General features: G+C 40.4%; 1 protein-coding gene across 2 annotated transcripts in view; it reads left to right on the plus strand.

Annotated features, from left to right (window-relative positions):
• Positions 1–605: 605 nt before the first annotated feature.
• The window catches only part of LOC126161832 (protein takeout-like), a 181,677-nt gene continuing 160,568 nt past the window's right edge, over positions 606–21,714 (plus strand). Inside the window, exon 1 of one of the 2 annotated variants that reach the window (XM_049917935.1) lies at positions 606–735. In XM_049917935.1, the coding sequence (XP_049773892.1) occupies positions 651–735 (85 nt within the window). In that variant the 5' untranslated portion in view covers positions 606–650. The remainder of the gene's footprint in view (positions 736–21,714) is intronic. The other variant, XM_049917936.1, reaches the window with a different exon arrangement.

Below are 21,714 nucleotides of genomic sequence, written 5' to 3' on the forward strand. Positions count from 1 at the left end.
CAGAGACAGACCAATGAGTTACTGACTTGCACAATTTGTGAAGACCTTTCTCTTGAATAAATCATCCAATTTTTCTCAAACTGTAGATGTACGTCACATCTACGAATTTCCTTACCATTCGGTTAATTCTTTCGTGATGCGTCGTTACTTTTTGTCTTAGAGTGTCTTCTTACTGGAGTGTACTATATATTTATGTATTAATTATACCCTAAGGCAGATAAAAGGTCAGTTGAGGCATTGTAGGAGAATAGACTTCAGAACCACCAGAAAGCTAAATCTTTGCTCTGACTTGCATCATCCGCTCAGTGGATGATATCAGACACGCTGGTGAGCAATAAAAGTGACAACGGAGGCTACTGCTCGTAACTTAGCATTATTCGGCCGTCAAAAAACGACGCGTGTAACGAAGAGTATAGGACCTAAATAATAGCATGATGATTGCACGAATTCAGCTCGAGGAGGCCTTTAGATTCAAATTTGTTGGAAAATAAAAAACAAAATTGAAGGCCATCGCAGTCCATTAATAGTTGCAAAGGACTGTTGAAGGATAAGTATAGCGTTGCGAAATCGGCGTCGTTGCGGCGTAACTGCGGGAACGGCTGGAGACCGGCTCTGGGCTCTTGCCAGTTGCTGCCGCTCACACACACGCGATGTGCCGACGCGTCTGCTACGCACTGCCGCTGCTGCTGCTGCTGCTGCTGTGTGCGGCGCATCAAGCCAGAGGCCGCGATTTGCGTGAGTACTTTGCGTAGCTTACTGGCAACAACAGCTCTGCCTCCATAGGACGACATTTTCACATTGAATTAGCCGAGATTGTATCCAGGTCTCGATATTAACTACGCCATTTCTCTGGATGTGAAACGTGTGTTGATGGTCAGCGCTTCATTGCTCATGATTAATTTCCTAAACGATGTTATGTTGTTAGGAGAAGGTTGGTTTTCATTTTGATTAAGTGGTGTAACTGCTGATCGATGTTAGAGTACTTTGAAAGGTTTCGTTTAAACTATGGCGTTAAAATGGTTCCGAAACAGCATACTGGTGTTGGGATCTTCAGAACGCTAATTGAAACGCCCTCTAAACCCGCAAGGCAGAAAAGTTGATTAGGATTATGGAAAGGGTCAAATGAGGTGGCGGTCAGTTTCACTTCATAATTGTAACTTACGTAATTTAATAACACATTTAAACCTAAACGGCACCTTTACAACTACGAGTTTCAAAATCCGATTCTTTCATGGCTGAAGGCCTCCAAACAAGAAATCTTAAAAATCAACAATATAAATTTCAAGTGACTGAAGACAAGCAGTTAAAATTGCAAATAAAATAATTAAAATATATATGTATATATCACAGCTAGGGTGAAAGCCTCAAGACAAAAGTGGATAGAACAAACATAAACAAGATGCAATACCAATGGCTGAAGGCCACAATTAAATTTCAAAATTTTAAAATATATTGCCATAATCTCTTAAGGCAGAAGGCCGCAATGTTTTCTCTTAAGGGGAAATTTTAAGAATAAGGCTTTAAGCGGCTGAAGGCCCACAGTTGATTTTACAAAAATTCAAAAATAGCTTAAACCTTTAAGTTTTAAGTGGCCGAAAGCATACTAAATGAAAAGGCAACGCAACGACAATAACTAAACTTAAGAATAAGGTTTTAAGCGGCTAAAGGCCCACAATTTATTTTCCAAAAATACAAAATACCTTAAACCTTTAAGTGGCTGACAGCGCACTAAATGAAAAGATAGCACAACAACAGTAACTTTCAGCAAAATATCCCCTTGCCGGAATACAAACTTACTTATACGGGCTGAAGGCCCTTGATTTACATAAAACACAATAAAAATCTGTTTTCCTTTTAAGCATTGGCTATAATATATTACCAACAGACTATTAAACACCCATGAAAAGGACAGTATAGACAACAGCACTCACATGCCTCCAGGGGGGGAGGGATGGAGGGGGGGGGGGTGCCCTCGAAACATTAACGTTCACTTAGGTAAGATAGGTGGTGGGCCCAACCACACTTAATCCATCGGTAACCCAACCAAGAGATAGTCACGGACCGACCGACCAAACAAGTTGCTAGCCGCCAATCGGTACATGATAAAGACCAAACTGTTACGGACGTGATTATCCACAATGAAATATGTATTAAGCTGTCAAAACTACACACCGTGTTGGACAGTGACAACAGGTGAGGAAAGGACACTGCCTGAAATAACGTTAGTGGCCAGGGCAGGTAACAGGAACACTAACGGCCACAAGGCAGAAAATTCCGCTGGTGCACTTGAATTGTAATGAAGCAATATAATTCATTCCACATTACGGCGGCTCGATTTCACCACTGCAAACATTCGGTGTTGCTCATAGGAAAAGCTACCTAACAGTGAACCACCGGAACGAGCGACACAACATGAACAGACGTGGCTTCGGTACTTAAGACACCACTCAACTTTGACGTCCTGGGTCGGTGAGCCACGAAGCTCGTAGCGATCAGACAGCTCCAGACACGCTCCGACACTTCGCAGGGACCGCCAGCGGACCCAGCTGACTGTGCCGCACGGAGATATCCTCCCTAGTCCGCACCAACCGTCCGACTCCCGCACACCCCCTAGCCGGAAACTATATGCACAAGACCAAAGATGGTTCACGGTGCAAATATCGATATACATCGCTGGTGTCACATGTAGAAGGAGGAAGAACCACGGCATAACCGCAACAATGGCGGGAAACCAAACACAGATAGACAACCAAGTTGAACGAAACGCATAATTCGGAGTGAGCACTGCTCAACCTCCCCACTCAAACTTAACCCAGGAACAGGTTAATTCAAACCCCGAGCTACTTGAACTTAACTTGACTAAGGTGAACCTGATATTGCTTGCCTGAGCTGTTCTTTTTAACCAAGAGGTTTACCGGGCCTAATACACGCTTAATAGTGCAAGGCTTCAGAAAATGAGGAGTAAATTTACTAAGGTTACCGCCGCGCACCTGCCTCATTTGGAAATTGCGGACATATACTTGGTTCCCCAGCCTACCCTTAAAGGTTTCTCGATTACGATTATAACGCTCGGCTTGCTTATTATGAGCTCTGAGTATATTATGCCTGGCCCGGTTCCAGTTTTCCTTGATGACCTGCGGATTAACGTCAGGTGGAATTAGATCCTGAATTTCCCACAAGTAGGAAAGAGGGGAATTAAATGGGTAGGACGAGATCAAGGGTGCAGGCTTAACTCGCGAGGCTTCATGACTGGCGGTATTAAAGGCAAAACTGAGCCAGGGAAGACTGGAGTCCCATATGCTTGGTGTTTTCTGATAAAAATAATCCAAGTGGACATAAGATTTCGATTAACCCTTTCCGCAAAGGGCCCCTGGGGATAATACAGGGTGGTGGTGACAAGCGTAACCTCATTCTGAAAGCACAAAGTCTTAAAGGGGCCCGAAAGAAAGGCAGGAGCGTTATCACTATCCAGTTGCTTACGTGGCCCTAAAACACTAAAGACACTAGCCAAGTGATTAATCGTGGTGGTAGCGGTAACGTTATGACTGGGAAGGAGCCAAGTAAACCTAGAAAATGCATCAATCATAAAGAGTACTTATCGATGACCCCTTTAAGTCCGAGATAAAAGCCCCAAACAATCAATATAGAGCTTGTGCATGGGAGAGGACTCTCGTTCAGAACTCAACCAGCCTTGTTGAAGGGCATTGTTGGGTTTGGCTGCGTTACACAAGCGACATTGAGCTATCATTTGCCTAACATCCTGGTCCAAAGGAGGCCAAATTAAATGCTCCTTGATATTTTGGAGCGTCTTATAATTCCCTAAATGGCCACCCACCAATGAATCATGAAAATAACGGAAGACTGGATGAACCAAGGTAGCAGGCAAACAGATCTTAGACTGAAACTTCCTGGCAGATTAAAACTGTGCGCCCGACCGAGACTCGAGCTCGGGACCTTTGCCTTTCGCGGGCAGGTGCTCTACCAGGTTCAGAGGAGAGCTTCTGTAAAGTTTGGAAGGTAGGAGACGAGATACTGGCAGAAGTAAAGCTGTGAGGACCGGTCGTGAGTCGTGCTTCGGTAGCTCAGGTGGTAGAGCACTTGTCCGCGAAAGGCAAAGGTCCCGAGTTCGAGTCTCGGTCGGGCACACAGTTTTAATCTGCCAGGAAGTTTCATATCAGCGCACACTCCGCTGCAGAGTGAAAATCTCATTCTAGATCTTAGACTGCTTAGCATTGCCCAACGTCCTGCAAAGAATATCCCTCTTAATCTCATTTTCTTCTGAGAGTTCTCCTGCCAACACTCGTTGCTTAATACCAGCCCACACAGGGTCCTGATCCTGATGGTACGCAATGTCTTCAAACAAAAGGGGAATTTCACTTAACACCATACAATTAAGACTGTCGCCGTCTACTTGGTCTTGCTTTCCTGACTAGACACGTCTTCGGCAAACATCCGGCTGAGAACATCCGCCAAGACATTTTCAGAACCTTTAACATGTTTAACTTCGAATTGAAAAGCCGAAATACGTACTGCCATCCTGGCAATACGGCCAGTCTTACGCGGCCTCTCCAGTACCCATCTCAACGCATGCTTGTCGGTTTCCAATTGTAAAACCAGATGCTCAAGGTAGAACCGATACTTCTCTAATGCAAACAAAACGGCCAAGGCCTCGTATTCATAGAGTACTTAAACTCGGCATCTGTTAACCGCCGGGACGCGTAAGCTAATGGTTGTCTCTGCCCCTCAAATTCCTCGAGGAGAACCACTGAAATACCGGCAATAGTAGCATCAGTCTGCACGATAAACCTTTTGCTAAAATCGGGTACCCCAAGAACCGGCGGGTTGGCCATCGCTGTCGTAATTTGTTCAAAGGCAGCCTCCTGGGCAGGTCCCCATTCGAAACGCACGCCTTTACGGCTTAACTGATTTAAGGTTGCCGGCAACTGAGTAAAATTGGGCACAAAACGCCTAAAGTAATTTGCCATGCCATAAATCTAGCCATTCCCCGCTTATCAGCAGGAGAAGGCAATGTCCGCAGGGCTTTCATCCGCTCTTGGTCAATGCGAATACTCTGACCCGAGACTATATGGCCTAAGAAAGATACCTCCCGCCTAGCTAGCGCAATTTTACTAGGTTTAACAGTTAGACCAGCTCGCTGTAATCTCAACTTTCCACATATGCTCCAAGTGATCCTCAAACGAACGACTATAGATATCCAAGTCGTCCAAATAATTATAAACATATACTAACTTCAAGACTCCAAGAATATTATCCAATAAACGAGTAAGCACCGCCTCTCTAGTAGCTAACCCAAAGGCGACTCTGTTAAACTCGAACAAGTTCTAATCAGTACAAAAGGCAGTGACATGTTTACATTCTCCAGCCAGCGGAATTTGATATTAGGCCTGATTCAAATCTAGAACAGTAAGCCAATTATCGCCAGCAAAACAAGTAAAAGGATTATGCATATCCAGCAAAGATACTGATTCGAGTACAACCTTGGCATTCAAACGCCGGTAGTCGACGACAGGTCTGAAATCCCGCCCCTGATCCTTAGGTACTAGAAAAATTGGAGAAGCATAAGCTGAAGTAGAAGATCTGATGACTCCTTGTTCCAGCATCTGAGATATCTTAGTGCTGAGTACCTTAACCTTCGGGGGTGACAGGCAGTATGGAGGTTGCCTAGCGAGGGTGTCATCGGAAAATGTATATGATATTCAAGAACGCTGGTGACACCCAGTGGAGAAAAACTGTGCAACAAATCGCGTAACTGAGACACCTGATTGGACAAGAGATCGGCCAGATCAAATTCATTAGCTGCAACCTGTACGCCAAAGGTCCCGGCAGTTCGCCATACACCAGGTTTAGCGCACTCACAAAGGCCAAACATCTCACCAGGAGAGAACTGGAATACTCCAAGATGAGCCCGGTCTTATAAATGAAATCATACCCCAATATTAGATTAACAGACAGTCCCTTAACCGAGGCTAAAGGTACAGGCCAGGAAAACTCGGCAAGTTATACACTGCCCCGGACCAAACCCTGCAAAGGTAAGACCTGGCCATTGGCCACCTCACATCTCTGCACCGGATACAAGACCGAACGAAGTCTAGTAACATGCCCAAATTCCAAAAACCACTCAAAACTCAATTATGACAAGGAACTACCGGAATCCAAGAGAGAGCAAACGAGCTCGCCACCTAGCCGAGAACAAACGTAAGGCACAGAGGATGATGCGGGGGTGACCACGTGAGTACACCAAGGCCTAAAGGTTCAAACCCGGGTTCGCGTGCCAACCCGGCGTCATCTATTGGAGCACGAGGCTCATCATATGAGCATACCAAATGAGCTGTACTGCCGCATCTGAAACAATGCCTGGGTTCCCTTTTGCTAACTTCAACGGATGTGGATAATCCGGAATCGGCCCCTACGTCGCGCCCTGCAACCTCCCGACACCCGTCGTTCTCAGGGGGTAATGCGAATGCTGCTACAACCACATCACGGAGTTCTCCCCCGGTCTCAGGCTGCTTACGGAAAACAAAATGCGCCGCACAGAAACTAATTAGGTAATTAGGTAATTCAATCAGAAAGGCCAAGGAGCCTGTGTGGACTCTTATCGACATTCTGATATAACTGCTGTCACCCCGCTGCACTTCCCAAATGTGGCAGCACTCAACTTGTCTCCGAACCCCAGTTTTTTTTATGTGTTGCCACAATGTAAGCAGTATGATTCGAAAGACAACAGAAAAACCTAAACCGAATCAGCTTTCGGCCGATTAAAAAAAAAAAACCTACATCGGTTGCCAAACTATGGTTATCTACTTACAATATTATGGTAGAGTAAGTGTTGGGAACCAGAACGAAAAACGCTCCTATAATAGCAAAAATGGGGAATACTTCCTGGTCTGAGTTAGGGATGTAAAAGAAGGGCACTAGCATTTCGACATATCTGGCGGCAGGAAAGACATTTAAATCAATATATAATTTTAGGTAGCATGGTTGGAGATAAAACAGAGACCTATTCCAAATTATGACATAATGAAACAGTGAAGATCCCAAATAATCATTCATTTGAAAATGATGACCGATTTCAGCTTTTATGCTCGCCACTTGAGATCCACGGCAATACATGTCTGAAGTCGGTGGAGCACGGAACAGTTGCGTGATTCCATGGTCGTTTAGTGCTCAAACGACCGTGCAATAAGTGAACACGGCATCACGCAACTGTCCTGTGCATCGCCGACCACAGCCAGATGGTGCCGTAGCTCTGAAGATGGCCACTTGCGTGATGCCAAGGTCGTTTACGGCTTAAACGACCGTCCAGTAAATGACCTTGGCATCACGGGACTGTTCTGCGCACCGCTGACTTCAGAAAAATGGTGCCGTAGATCTGTCGGCATAATGGTCAAAACCCGTCATCATTTTTAAATAAATAATTATTTGCTATCTTGACTGTTTCAGAAACATACTGGCATAGTTGCGACTGTTTACGAGATAACACTACTTCCACAGCGCAGTGAGCTGCCTAAACTGTAAGGTATTGACATACCTTCTTATTGCAATTTATAGGCTAAACTCCCTGGTCCTGTACCCAAAATCCAGAAGATTTTCCATCCATAGTAAACAATATATAATATCAGATATGACTGAAGAGCGTACATGTTATAGGTAAAAAACGTTTTTCTTGGCAGCGTGGGGGGGGGGGGGGGGGGGGGGGATGGGAGGTAAAATTTCTACGGGTGGACTTGTTCCGGTTGGAGGAAAGGGTTGATTTTTTTCTACGAGGGGACAGTTTCAAACACACTCCCCGTTATATGTGTAGTGAGGGATGTAAGAACAAGTAGACACAAATTTATGTGCTTCTAGAGAGTGGGATGCATCTACTATAGGAAGCATCTGGGAATGGAGGTACATCTACAGGCTGTATCAAAAATAATCATCCTATTTGGCACGTCTATATTTCTGAAACTAATGAACATATACAACGGATTTGGTTTTCTGATGAACTGCAAACTCAAAAAGTTTCTTTCATACCTTTCCAAAGGTGTTCGATACGCCCCCCTTGAGACGCATGGCATATATCATTGCGATATTGAAACTGTTCCCACACTGCAGCGAGCTTGTCTCGAGTTGTGATGTCACAGTTCATTCATTGTTGTTGTTAACGGAGGCACATAAACAGTCTTTTATAAATTTTATAAACCCCCACAAGAAATAATCGCATACAGTCAGGTCCGATGAACTGAGACCTATCCATCGTTCAGGAATCACTTGATTTAAAAATTCCCGCACTTACAGATGACATTGTGGCAGTGCCCCATTCTGTTGGTAATTTAAGTCGTTCGAAACAGTTTACAACTTTAGGAAAAGAAAATTCTCAAGCATATCGAGATATGTGCTTTCTGTAACAGTGTTCTCGGCAAAGAAAAATGGACCATACACGTTCTCCCGTGAAACTGCAATAAACACATAAAATTTTTGGGAGTCCCTCTCATGTTGTAAAACTTCATAGGATTGTTCGGACTCGATATTTTCACATTATGGCGGTTCACCTATCCACTTAAATGAAAAGGTGCCTTGTCGCTAAACACTACACTTGTGAGAAAACAGTCGTCCTCCATCTTGCCAAGAACGAAATTACAGAACACTCGCTGTTGTTTGTCACCTTCACGAAGCGCTTGCAGCAGCTGAATTTTGTGTGGTTTCACGTGTAAACATCGAAGCCACACATGCCAGATGGACATCGAGGGCATGCTGAGCTATCGAGCTGCAGAGTGAACGAATTTCTGCGGACTCCTTGTGAAACTATGGCGGATGCATTCGACGTCTGTGTCAGACACTCCGGGACGGCCCGGCGATTTGCCTTTACACAACCAACCTGTTTCTCGGAGTTTTTCATGTCTTCGTCTAATGCTCCATGCAGTAGGAGGATCCACACCATACGTAGTACGAAAGTCACGCTGAACTGTCATTACTGACCCGCACTGCGCAGAACGTAAAACACAAAACGCTTTCTGTTGTCTTGGCACCATTTTTAATAGAACTGAAGTGGGCGCCCACTGCAGCTACCTAGCGCGAACCAAGGAAAACTCGAGTGTTTGCTGTTTCCAACAGTATGCTGTTCACGCACATACCTGAAATAACATTATAGTAGTGATTTTTTAAATCACATGATTCTTTTTGATACACCCTGTATAATACTAAGTATCCCAGAGTGGGTATGCATGCAACCTAATATTAGTGAGGTATTGTGTTATATTGCACAAGATGACTAATTCCATGGTGGATGACTTGATGGAATGTGTCATGTTCTAAGACATATCACATATTATGTTACTCTACTTTACACAATGCATTATATTACATGATATTGGTACTAATACCAACAAGTAAAAAAGTAAGAATATGTCCAGGTGTTTTGCTTCCAAAGTCTTTGAAGCTGCCAAATAGGTCGAAAAGCTCATTCCCCTCTTTTCCGTTTCTAAATGTGCCCAGTACATACTCGCCTTTCTTTTACTGTGATAGGAGCATTTTTCATTGTGGTAAGCCAATGTTTCAATCCATCAATTTGTAGAACTACTCATTTGCGTACAGCTCCTTGTAGTAATCACAATGGGACTACATATAGGTCAAGTATTAAAAAAATGCAAGTCATTCAATGTAATGTGTTAATAAATTAATCAATAAACAGTTAAAAAACCTATGCACTGAAATTAAGAAAAAGACTCATTTAAACCGATGTATAATGTGAAGGCACGCTTTCAACAAATGATTATATCTCTATTTTCAAAACCCACCAGCAATGTTTAGAAAGCTGCTAGAGGAATACAAAGAATATAGATGAAGAGTACAAATGGTTGTATTGGCCAGGATAAGTATGGTGGCAGCTCCCTTTCATTCTGTTGCAGCAGCCAAGTGGTGAACAATTAAAACTGTTCAGAGAGCGAGTTTACTGTTGACAGTTGCACGCATTTGTGTGTTTTCTAGATGCCTCTTGTTACGAAAGTAAAAACATCATTTGCATGTATGAAATATATAATTGTATACATAATGACAGTTAACTGCTACAATGCTGGTAAAACGTTATATTTTAGCTTTTTAAACAATCCATTTGTAAATTGCTGTGGTTATGTAATTATCTATATAAACTTCATTTAGCATAATGACATCCAGTCAGTCCTAGTGGCCATTTACCTAACAAGGCAAAGTAATCAAACACATGTTTTGTGATGTGTTTACCTTATTTCAAGACAACTGAGTTGATGATAGGACAGTAGTATTTCACAAAATGAGTATATTACAGCACTAGTATATTACATTTTGCCAAAAAGCTATACATTGTTTTTACAGCAGTCTGTTGAGATTCCACTATATTACATAAGAAAATCACTGCAACAGTAGTATTGGATACAGTAAGAAAAAAAGATACCAGAGAATGAAGCTGTGTATAACCTAGTAATAACTTTTGTAAATACAATGGGAACACAGCTGAGATTACTAGCAGCAAGTCGAATACATATCATACCTTAATCAAAACTTAAATTAGGCCAACAACAACAAGAAACAAAGGAAGCCAAAGCTAAAGCTGTACAGATGGGAAGGCAACAGTAATAATGTTGAGCCTATATTCCACTAACCTGTTAGTAGGTAAGTTGAAGAAAGATGAGCAGGTAAATAACAGAAGAAGAAAACCAGTAGAAGCTGAAAAAACTGCTTAGTACATCCAAACCTGTTGAAATTAATAATAATAAAACAGTGACACAAGGAAAGTATCCAGTAAATAACAAGAAGCAACTTTTTGGAGAATAAAGTGAAGAACACAATGACACTGTACATTTGTATTGCAGTGAAACTTTCCATATCAATAAGGACAATGAATGCTATATTAAATAATCCAACTACAAACTGTGGCATAATGATCAATATGTTGGTTGTGAAGAGGATGAGAACATGTTTATGTGTAAATATTGTATTCATACCTGACTCTTGAACATAATTTAACCTTTCCTTTTGACAAGCATTATGAAGCAAGTTGGAAACTGAAGAATCAATGAAAATTTTGCATAATGTTGTAGATATTTCAAATTTAAATGTACTTCATTGTATACAATTCTATCTTTTTCTTGTGACAATTTCTTGCTAGTCATCTGAGTCTTATTTTTGTTGCTGTCAGTCTTTCCCCAGCAGCTGCACAAAGTGGTCGTTTTGGAGAGCTGAATAATAGTGGAGTTTTTTACAGTTGCAGAATAGCTACAGTTTATATAGAAGTATTTCATGTGCCAGCCAAAGAACTGGGATCAGAAGCCACAGTTTCCTTAGGGTGGCCACTTTACCAGCTTTCACCCATATATGTGTCATTCTGTAAGATTAGCATTCCCCTTACAGCCATTCTTACTATGTTATGCGAGCCTTTTCCTACATTTTAGGTCTGAGATTGTCACATTAAAAAAACTATAAGTAATAATTGAGGAAATGGTAACAAACTCAATGGCAAATGACTAAAAGTAGTTTTAGACCAGCTGCTGTAGAAACTTCCTTTAAAAAAAAACCTTAAAAATTCATTGTTTAAATTTATCATTCATTGGATTTCTTTAATATAAATAAATTAATTTTGGTTCACATTATTTGTGGTATGTTCAATAAAATTATCATGATTTCCTGTACATATTTTGTACTTGTACACATAGCTCTTATGCTTAGTTTGAAACCCATTGTTACTTGAATGTTACTACAGTGCGATTTCATTTTTCTGGTTTTTGCTGGTTTCCTGCCAAATTTTGTTTGAATACAAACATCGGAGTGGTATTATATATGTTTGAAAATTCGAGATGGAAAATATTTTTATGCCATTCTATTCAATATGATTTAAGGGAGTTTTTTAATATTGCTTTAATATACTTACTGTATACTTTGAATGATATATCCTCAGAAAGTGTTATAAGTAGATAATACTCAGTTTTTTGGAAATTCCTTCATATTTTGAAAAATAAATAAAATACTATCATTTATAACTCTCTTAAGGTAATACAACCAAATTTTTCCAACTTAGCTTTCTTTTCCTTGTTGTTCAAATGTAAACTTCATTCTTATATTACTTTTCCTTTTGATTAGAGAAAGTGTTGTTCCTCTACACAAAGCAAAGATTAGAGGTACAAATGGAATACCATTTTAATAAAGGTAACTTTTCTGAAGTTGCCATCTGTATATGAGAATTCGATGAGGCAAATTTGAAAACAGTATTTTAGAAAATAACTAAAATTTAAGTTAATTTTGATAAATAATACAACCTTTGTAACTGACTATGTAACTGATTATGGTCGAAGTAGAGAGGATATAAAATGTAGACTGGAAATGGCAAGGAAAGCACCTCTGAAGAAGAGAAATTTGTTGACATCGAGTATAGATTTGAGTGTCAGGAAGCCTTTTCTGAAAGTATTTGTATGGAGCGTAGCCATTTATGGAAGTGAAACGTGGACGATAAATAGTTTGTACAAGAAGAGAATAGAAGTTTTCGAAATGTGGTGCTACATAAGGATGCTGAAGATTAGATCACATAGCTAATGAGGAGGTACTGAATAGAATTGGTAAGAAGAGAAGTTTGTGGCACAACTTGACCAGAAGAAGGGATCGGTTGGTAGGACATGTTCTGAGGCATCAAGGGATCACCAATTTAGTATTGGAGGGCAGCGTGGAGGGTAAAAATCGTAGAGGGAGACCAAGAGATGAATACACTAAGCACATTCAGAAAGGTGCAGGTTGCAGTAAGTACTGGGAGATGTAGAATTTTTTACAGGATAGAGTAGCATGGAGAGCTGCATCAAACCAGTCTCAGAACTGAAGACCGCAACAACACAATTCTAAAAATATTTCATAATTGTACATTGTTTCAAAAATAAAGATATTCATCATTGGTTTGGTATTTATAATGTAATCACCCCAAGTTGTTTTAGAAAAGCAAATTACTTGTGTTGATGCACATTTTTCTTCAAATAGAAGTATTTAGCTGTTTAAAATATGAAAGGTGTTAGCACTCTCGCTTATAAAATTCAATAAACTAAATGTTCATAATCTAAGGCATTATGGGACAAACCATTTAAACTAAATTTTTCTTTTATAAAATCATGTGATATTTTTTTGTTTTTCCTGTCATTTGTTAATATTAAACATATAAATTGTACCTGTATTTCTTTTCTCTTGTTTCAGTGTAATCTATTTCAGAAAAATGGCCTTTATTAAGAGAAACAGTCTGAGTTTGGTTTTCTGTCGATACCTATTCTGTGTAGAATTTTGTAAAATTTATGAAAGATAAATAGGAGAGTCATATGTTTTACAATGTGTCAATTTTGAAGTATAATGTTATCAGTTCTAATATTCCTCCAGAGATTCTGGCACTAATGATACACTTGCAATGTGATCCATAGTTTTTATGGGTAACCAAAAGGCAGTTTTTAATTAAAGAAATTTGACACAGGTAACTGACATTTCATTTATCACTTTTCCCCTTTTGCTCACATCAAAATAGTTGATTTGTGCCAGAAAACATATTCTTTGTACTACAGTATTAATTACAATATCAATTACAGTAATGTTAACTTGAACTCAGAGGTAGATGCACACATTATGCTTCTTACATCCTTACAGATGACTAGAAAATGACAGGTTTCCAGCATGCTGTATTAAATGCTATTTCAGAAGACACTGATTCATCTGCCTGGATGGTGTAAAACTGGGTCCAAGTATTCTAAAAGTAGCCATAATTTTTTTTTAAAATCGTTAATTTTGCAACTTTGGCTGTTTCTAGGTCGAATAAGAAACTGATGTTTTGCTAGATGATAATGTCTTGTAAGTCAAATATATGCCAGTGAGGAAGCTATGTAACCCCTACTGAATACTTAATCCATGCCATCTCCAGTACTTCAGTTTCAAAATATAGGAACAAAATTTGTAGGTATGTGCATATGATAAGTCCAACAAGCTCATCATCATAATTCATTCGATATCCATTGGTAGGAAAAGCATACTCTAGACTTTCAAACCATTACACTTTTTGGCTGCATAGATCCATGTTGATTCAACATGTTTTCTAGTATCATATACATAAATGTTGAACCTTACTAACTATTGGAATACAGAAAATATTTATTTTCTTAATATTACATATATTTGTCTGTCTGTATGGCCTGCACACTTCTATTTAATTTTCACTGAGATCATAATAATGTCTTCCTTTCTAATCTGTCCCTGTTACATTTCTATCCTCTCTTCTTTCTTCTAGAATTTCTCAATGTGGATGTATCTATTACTCACTGAAAAAATTTCGTTTCTTCAGTTATCTCTACACGGAAAGTTCAAACCTCACTACTGTGATTGCAAAATGAAATTACATACTGTCTTTTAAATTACAGTATGAAACAAATCAGGAGCATTGTTTCAAACATTGTATTTAGTTTACTACAAGCTATTACTCCATTATTTACTTTGGTATCCATTCAGTCAATGTCTTTAATTACCCTGTACACAGATACCAATCAACTGTTCTATGACTATTGTTAATTAGTAGCATTCTTCTAATTTGTTCAATATGCAAATCAGGCCTAATTCCGAACTTGACCTATATAGTGTTTCTACTAATAGATTAAGATCATCTGCACAATAAGCAAAGAGCATAATTTCACTTGGAAATCAGAAGTGTTGGAGAAATGTTCGATTAATCAATATTATTTCTTCAATTTAATAGTTCAGTACGTTGTATAACTTCCAGAGGGCAACTGAAAACAATTCTGCTGAAATGACATGTTTTATGTAGCTGTACCTTGAATTCTATGTAGGGTGTAGGCGTCTAAAACAAACTGTATCATTGACATAAACAATCTTCCATCCACATGTAGGTTGAATCAACGCCCGTTTTTGATAACAGCTGTTGGTGTTGAACTTAAAGCTGTGAATTCTAAGCCAACCAGCATTTGTACTCATTTCTGTACTATTTTGTGAAAAGCTTAGCGAATAGTTTGCACGTTACACAGAGGAAGTTGATACCTTGCCTGCATCTACTCTTGTAAAGAACAATAATTACAGCAAGTTATTGCAGTTTAAAGAAGTGATGTCATTCTACAAACATTTTTAGAGGATAATTGGGCTATATGGCAAACATCTTGGCTTTTGATTTTTTGTTAAGTGAAGAGATACTGGTGACTGCAGCAGACAGCTTAAGTTTTTGATTACAAAATAAGTGTTTAGGTCACCTCAAAACAACATTTCTTAAAAGCTTGCAATTGGCATACCCTGTGGGTGAGTTGGCATAACCTGACTGTATAGGGTTACTTATGCAGAATACAGCAACTGTCGATGAAAAACATTTTATTTTGTCAATACTTGGGGTTTCTTCCTTTTCAAAGAATAAATTTTCCAAAGATAAATTTGAATGAAGAAATAACATTTGAGCAAAAATAAATTGTACTTGAGTGTAAAACATCAGTGTGATCTTAAATGTATGAACAAACAATGATTTCTTCAAGAAAAATAAGGTCTGCTTATTACTACATCTACCTACACCTATTCAGATAGAATACATTCAAAGTTTTTAATCGAACACGAATGTAGGAGTAGGACGCTCATTTATTTTCATAGGCGGATTCAAATTCTGCACAATTTTACTTCGATTATATTTGATTGAATAATCTTCATCTGGCCATCTCCAGTTTTTCCCATTTTTGACCATGTGAGATATGCGAATTTCGTTGTCATCGTTCTCGTCAATCTTCCGAAGATACTGGTCGGCAGGCATGGTATTCAAAGCAAAATTATTTACGTTGCATTCAGTGTGACTGAGAAGCCCTTGAGATAATGGATCATTCGTTGTTGATCTTTTTCGATGTATCTGTTGGAAGGCATTTTCGCCCAGAAAGGAATTTCCTTGAAGGTTGTTCGGGAGAGGGCAGAAGATGTAATAATCTGAGGACGCAAAATCAGGTAAGTAATGTTATGTGGAATGACTTCCCAACACAGATCCTTCATAGTGCTTTTACCCTTTTTTGTCAGTCTAGCAGAAGGCGGGTGGGCGTTATCGTATTGGAGTAGCGTCTTCCTGATCGTTGTTCTTGGATTGCGTCTCAGTTGTTGAAAATAAATGTCAGCAGAGATGGTTACATCTCAGGGAAGCAATTCGTAGTACACCACACCGTCACTGTTGCACCAAATGCATAACATTATCTTTCGTGGACGCAAAAAGGTTTTTGTACTGGATGTTGCTGCTTTGTTTGTGCTCAACCACTCCTTCTATTTGTTATATTAAGATAAATGTGTATTTTCTTTTCATCAATAACAATTCAGGATAAGAATTTCAGTGTTGTTCACTATCGAATTTATGACGAGCAAGAAGAGATGCATATATACCCACCTGCTGATTTCCTTAATTTTCGCTTAGAGTATGCAGTACAAATTCACGCAATTTTTGAATCTTCTCCACGCATGCAAATGTTGTATGATGGTAGAAAGATCACAGTTCACTACATTTTCCAGTTCTCGAGGACACTGACGTGGACCATTGTCGATTAATACGACCCCAAATGTCTTCCAGAATGTGGACAGTCAGTAATGTCGAAACGACCCTACTTAAGACGAGAAAACAATTTCCTTTTCGTGGTCTGTTTAATAGCATTGTCCCATACTCGGCGCAAATGCTTCAGGCTGCCACCGCTGCTCACACCCTTTTATTAAGTTCAAACAAATGTTACGATTTCTCCACTTGGCGATCCATTTCCTAGCGTCCACAGCTCGACTACCTCCAAATGACAAAATGACAATCTGTAAACTCAAATAGCAACAGTGAACTACAAATAAAAATGACAAAAAATAAATATACCCATATCACCCGCAAACTACGGCGTCCACAGACTTCATTCAACATTTAAACGTCACTACAGATATTCGGATTTAGGTTATGACATGTTCGTTGTGACTGCCATCATTGGCGATGATGTGGAGCAGAGGAATAGTGAAATTCTACATGACCCGCTGAGGAGTCGGAATATCGATGCTGTCGACGAACTCCTGAATCCCTGTTTTCAGCTGAGGAACAGTTTTGGCGTTATTGCTGTACACTTGGCTCTAATATAACCCCACAAAAACGAGTCGCATGTACACTACTGGCCATTAAAATTGCTACACCACGAAGATGACGTGTTACGGACGCGTAATTTAACCGACAGGAAGAAGATGCTGTGACATGCAAATGATTAGCTTTTCAGAGCATTCACACAAGGTTGGCGCCGGTGGCGACACCTACAACATACTGACATGAGGAAAGATTCCAACCGATTTCAAATACACAAACAGCAATTGACCGGCGTTGTCTGGTGAAACGTTGTTGTTCAAATGGCTCTGAGCACTATGGGATTTAACGTCTGAGGTCATCAGTCCCCTAGAACTTAGAACTACTTAAACCTAACTAACCTAAGGACATCACACACATCCATGCCCGAGGCAGGATTCGAACCTGCGACCCTAGCGGTCGCGCGGTTCCAGACTGTAGCGCCTAGAACTGCTCGGCCACTCCGGTCGGCGAAACGTTGTTGTGATTCCTCGTGTAAGGAGGAGAAATGCGTACCATCACGTTTCCGAATTTGATAAAGGTCGGATCGTAGCCTACCGCGATTGCGGTTTATCGTATCGCGACATTGCTGCTCGCGTTGGTCGAGATCTAATGACTGTTAGCAGAATATGGAATCGGTGGGTTGAGGAGGGTAATACGGAACGCCGTGCTGGATCCCAACGGCCTCGTACCACTAGCAGTCGAGGTGACAGGCATCTTATCCACATGACTGTAACGGATCGTGCAGCCACGCTTCGATCCCTGAGTCAACAAATGGGGACGTTTGCAAGACAACAGACATCTGCACGAACAATTCGACGACGTTTGCAGCAGCATAGACTATCAGCTCGAAGACCATGGCTGCGGTTACCATGGCTGTATCATAGACAGCAGCGTCTGCGATGGTGTACTCAACGACGGACCTGGGTGCACGAATGGCAAAACGTCATTTTTTCGGATGAATCCCTGTTCTGTTTACAGCATCATGATGGTCGCATCCGTGTTTGGTGACATCGCGATGAACGCACATTGGAAGCGTGTATTCGCCATTGCCATCTTGGCGTATTACCCGGCATGATGGTATGAGGTGCCATTGGTTACCCGTCTCGGTCACCTCTTGTTCGCACTGACGGAACTTTGAACAGTGGACGTTACATTTCAGATGTGTTACGAGCCGTGGCTCTACCCTCCATTCGATCTCTGCGAAACCCTACATTTCAGCACGATAATGCACGACCGCATGTTGGAGGTCCTGTACGAGCCTTTCTGGATACAGAAAATGTTCGACTGCTACCCTGGCCAGCACATTCTCCAGATCTCTCACCAATTGAAAATGCCTGGTCAATGGTGGCTGAGAAACTGGTTCATCACAATACGCCAGTCACTACTCTTGATGAACTGTGGTATCAAGTTGAAGCTGCATGGGCAGCTGTACCTGTACATTCCATCCAAGCTCTGTTTGACTCAATACCCAGGCGTATCAAGGCCAGAGGTAGTTGTTCTGCGTACTGATTTCTCAGGATCTATGCACCAAATTGCGTGAAAATGTAATCACATGTCAGTTCTAGTACAATATACTTGTCCAATGAATACCCGTTTATCATCTGCATATCTTCTTGGTGTGACTATTTTAACGGTCAGTAGTGTATTCAGATCCGCAGAAAATGGAGGCCAATCGATCCCCAAGCCAGTGGCCTCTAGGTACCCCAGAACCAGAATACGGTCCCCAAAGTCCTCCTCCAGAGCTTTAAACGCTCTCCTGCTTCGACGGGGTCTAGCTCCGCCTCCTGTAGAAATCAGGGTTACCTTGGATAATGGGGATGAAATCATCTTCCAAAACCTTCACGTGCCGTTTGGTAGTTTCCATTCCATTAAGGAATAACACACTGATTACTCCGTCACAGGACATTGCACACCACAGTCATCCGTTGAGGGTGAAGAGAATTCTCGATTGCAAATGCGGATTCTCTTTCCCCCAAATGCGCCAGTTTTGCTGACTGACGAACCCATTCAAAGAAAGTGGGCTTAGTCGCTAAACCAAACCATACAGCACATACCGATCCCAATCATACCTAGCGGGCAACCGTGCAGTTTGCACGTCCTAACGTAAACCGTTCAGAAGTTATGACAATTTTATTTCATGCATGTCAATAATTGTCACTCTGAACTTCCAGAATGGCTCCTGTCGTTATTGTGTGTTTCTAATTCAGATTTAGTGACATACGGTTATTTAAAGAAACGTTTGAATATTTGTTCAAATTTTTCTCATTGTTTGATGTGTGCCAGTACAGTAACTACACAATACATGTTTCTATTTTGTTCTGTTCCTACTCTTGTTGATGTCGGTTTTCCATTGTGAGTTCTCATTGCCGTAACTACATTTCTTCAGGTGCTTCATTTATTGGTTAATTTAACTGTTATATGTCCTTGTTCTTGAATACTGTCGCATGACCTTCCTAAGAGACTACTTGTCTATTGTCTTCATTCCTACTTTTGTCTGCATCTTCGTATTTCACAACAACTTGAAATTTAGAAGTTGAATTCGTTCTTTACATGAAGCCTGACTCTTTATTGTTTGATAAAATATAGTACGCTTTATTTTATTTTCGTACTAAAAATAAGAATTTGCTATTTGTTTTTTACATGCACGATTGTTATTGTTTTCAGCAATTCTGAGACTTGTGACCTCTGTTATTTGTGGTAACATATCCACCAAAGAACTGTTATTTAGTATCAAAAATCCACACCATTTCCTTGCAGGATTTTCTATCATTTATCAGTTTCTGTCACTCTTCAGTATGTCTTCTGATTACTCGTCATTGCTTGGAATGATTTCCATTCAGTATATTTTTCTTATTTTTAAAAGAATTTTTTTAATCAGTCTGAAATTCATTAGATAGCTCTAACATTTTCTTGTAATTTTCTTGTGTATAGCAAACCGTAATACGAAGTTTTCGTATGAGCTTCATTTCTTCGCAGTGAAACATACAACTTAATTTGAGTTGTACTTAATCATTTTTTCTTCACGTTTTCTTGCATCTCACTTGATATTATTTAATGGTGCTCTAATTTCACCAACGTATCATCAGACGGTAAATACCTGGGAATTACTCTTATTAAATAAAATGTTGCAGAAACGGATATCTAATGCCATCTCTACTGTTCTTTTTGCTGTATGATGTGCTAGCGTGTGCACAAACCTTTTCAGTCAGGCACTATGACCTGAATCTGTTACATAAGTCACAGAAATAATCGTTCACGTGAAAGATTGTCTCAGAAACTCAGTAACGGAAACCGAGATTCCAAAAATCCTTGTTTAAGATATATTACCGTGAATGGTCCAAAAAGCAGGCAAGATATATGAACAGCATGACACCTAGCAGCTCTATGCTCAAAGCTGTCTCAGCTCCGGTCTAAGTTCTTGTAAACGTCTAAATAGGGAATCACATAATATTTAGCTTCCTGATCATCTGCCAGCAGAGGCAAATGTTTAGACTGTCATTTGGCAGTCAGTAATTCATTAAGTATTTGTACGACTCATACTTTATTTAGTCCAGATCCAGTCTGTAGTGTGCGCCGGTGGGCAACCCATCAAAATTTGTTTCCTTTCCAGTGACCCATCAAGATTTTAGACTTGCGTGTGCTAACAGTTGCATGACGTGAGCGTCAGGTCCGAACACTGGGACACGTCCCAATTGTTTCCCATAAACCTCACTTTGATGGAATTACGGACTCTGGAATCGGTATTTGGTTAAGTAACTTCTTGCAAAAGAAATTTTCTCGCTGCCGAAAAAAATTGAGGATAAATATAAGATTACTAGTCGACATCCGAAACACGTAAGTCTGACGTAAAATTATTTAGGATTGATTAATAAGTTATATGAACTGGGAGGAATATATAATATTAGTACCGTTAAATGCTTCTGTAAATGACTTGCATATAAGACGCTAGTGGGACAAATTGTGTTTCACCGTTTGGATCGGTATAAAAAAACACGAAAGTTAACATTCGACCTAAAGGAACTTAAATGGCAATCAGTGGGAGAAAGGCGACGTTCTACTCGCAAAACGGTGGTGGTATATGTAGAAATACCTGTAATAGAAGAAGACTATGTGATCATTCTGCGCCGGCCGGTGGGGCCGAGCGGTTCTAGGCGCTTCTGTCGGGAACCACGTGACCGCTACGGTCGCAGGTTCGAATCCTGCCTCGGGCATGGATGGGTGTGATGTCCTTAGGTTGGTTAGGTTTCAGTAGTTCTAAGTTCTAGGGGACTGATGACCTCAGATGTTAAGTCCCATAATGCTCAGAGCCATTTGAACGAATTTGATCATTCTGCAGTTACATTTATTTATTTTGCGTCAAAAGGAAAGAAGGAAGATTAGGGATGAACCTCGGATTAACCTGTTGACAACGAGACCATTAGAGGAATTTCCTGTAGTGATCTTTGGAATAATGAGACTAGGCTACGTATCATAGAGCCACATAGTTTTGTCTCGCCCAACACATAAAAGAAATGTGATAGAAAATTGCTTTTTTGGTGCAAAGTTCTCACCGCCAGGTTCCGCAGCATAGCTTTCGGCGTACAGGCTCTATACAGGGTGGTCAGAAACAGTCTGAGAAGCTT

Source organism: Schistocerca cancellata, chromosome 2 (assembly GCF_023864275.1).
Source record: "Schistocerca cancellata isolate TAMUIC-IGC-003103 chromosome 2, iqSchCanc2.1, whole genome shotgun sequence".
Classification (NCBI taxonomy): Eukaryota; Metazoa; Arthropoda; class Insecta; order Orthoptera; family Acrididae; genus Schistocerca; species Schistocerca cancellata.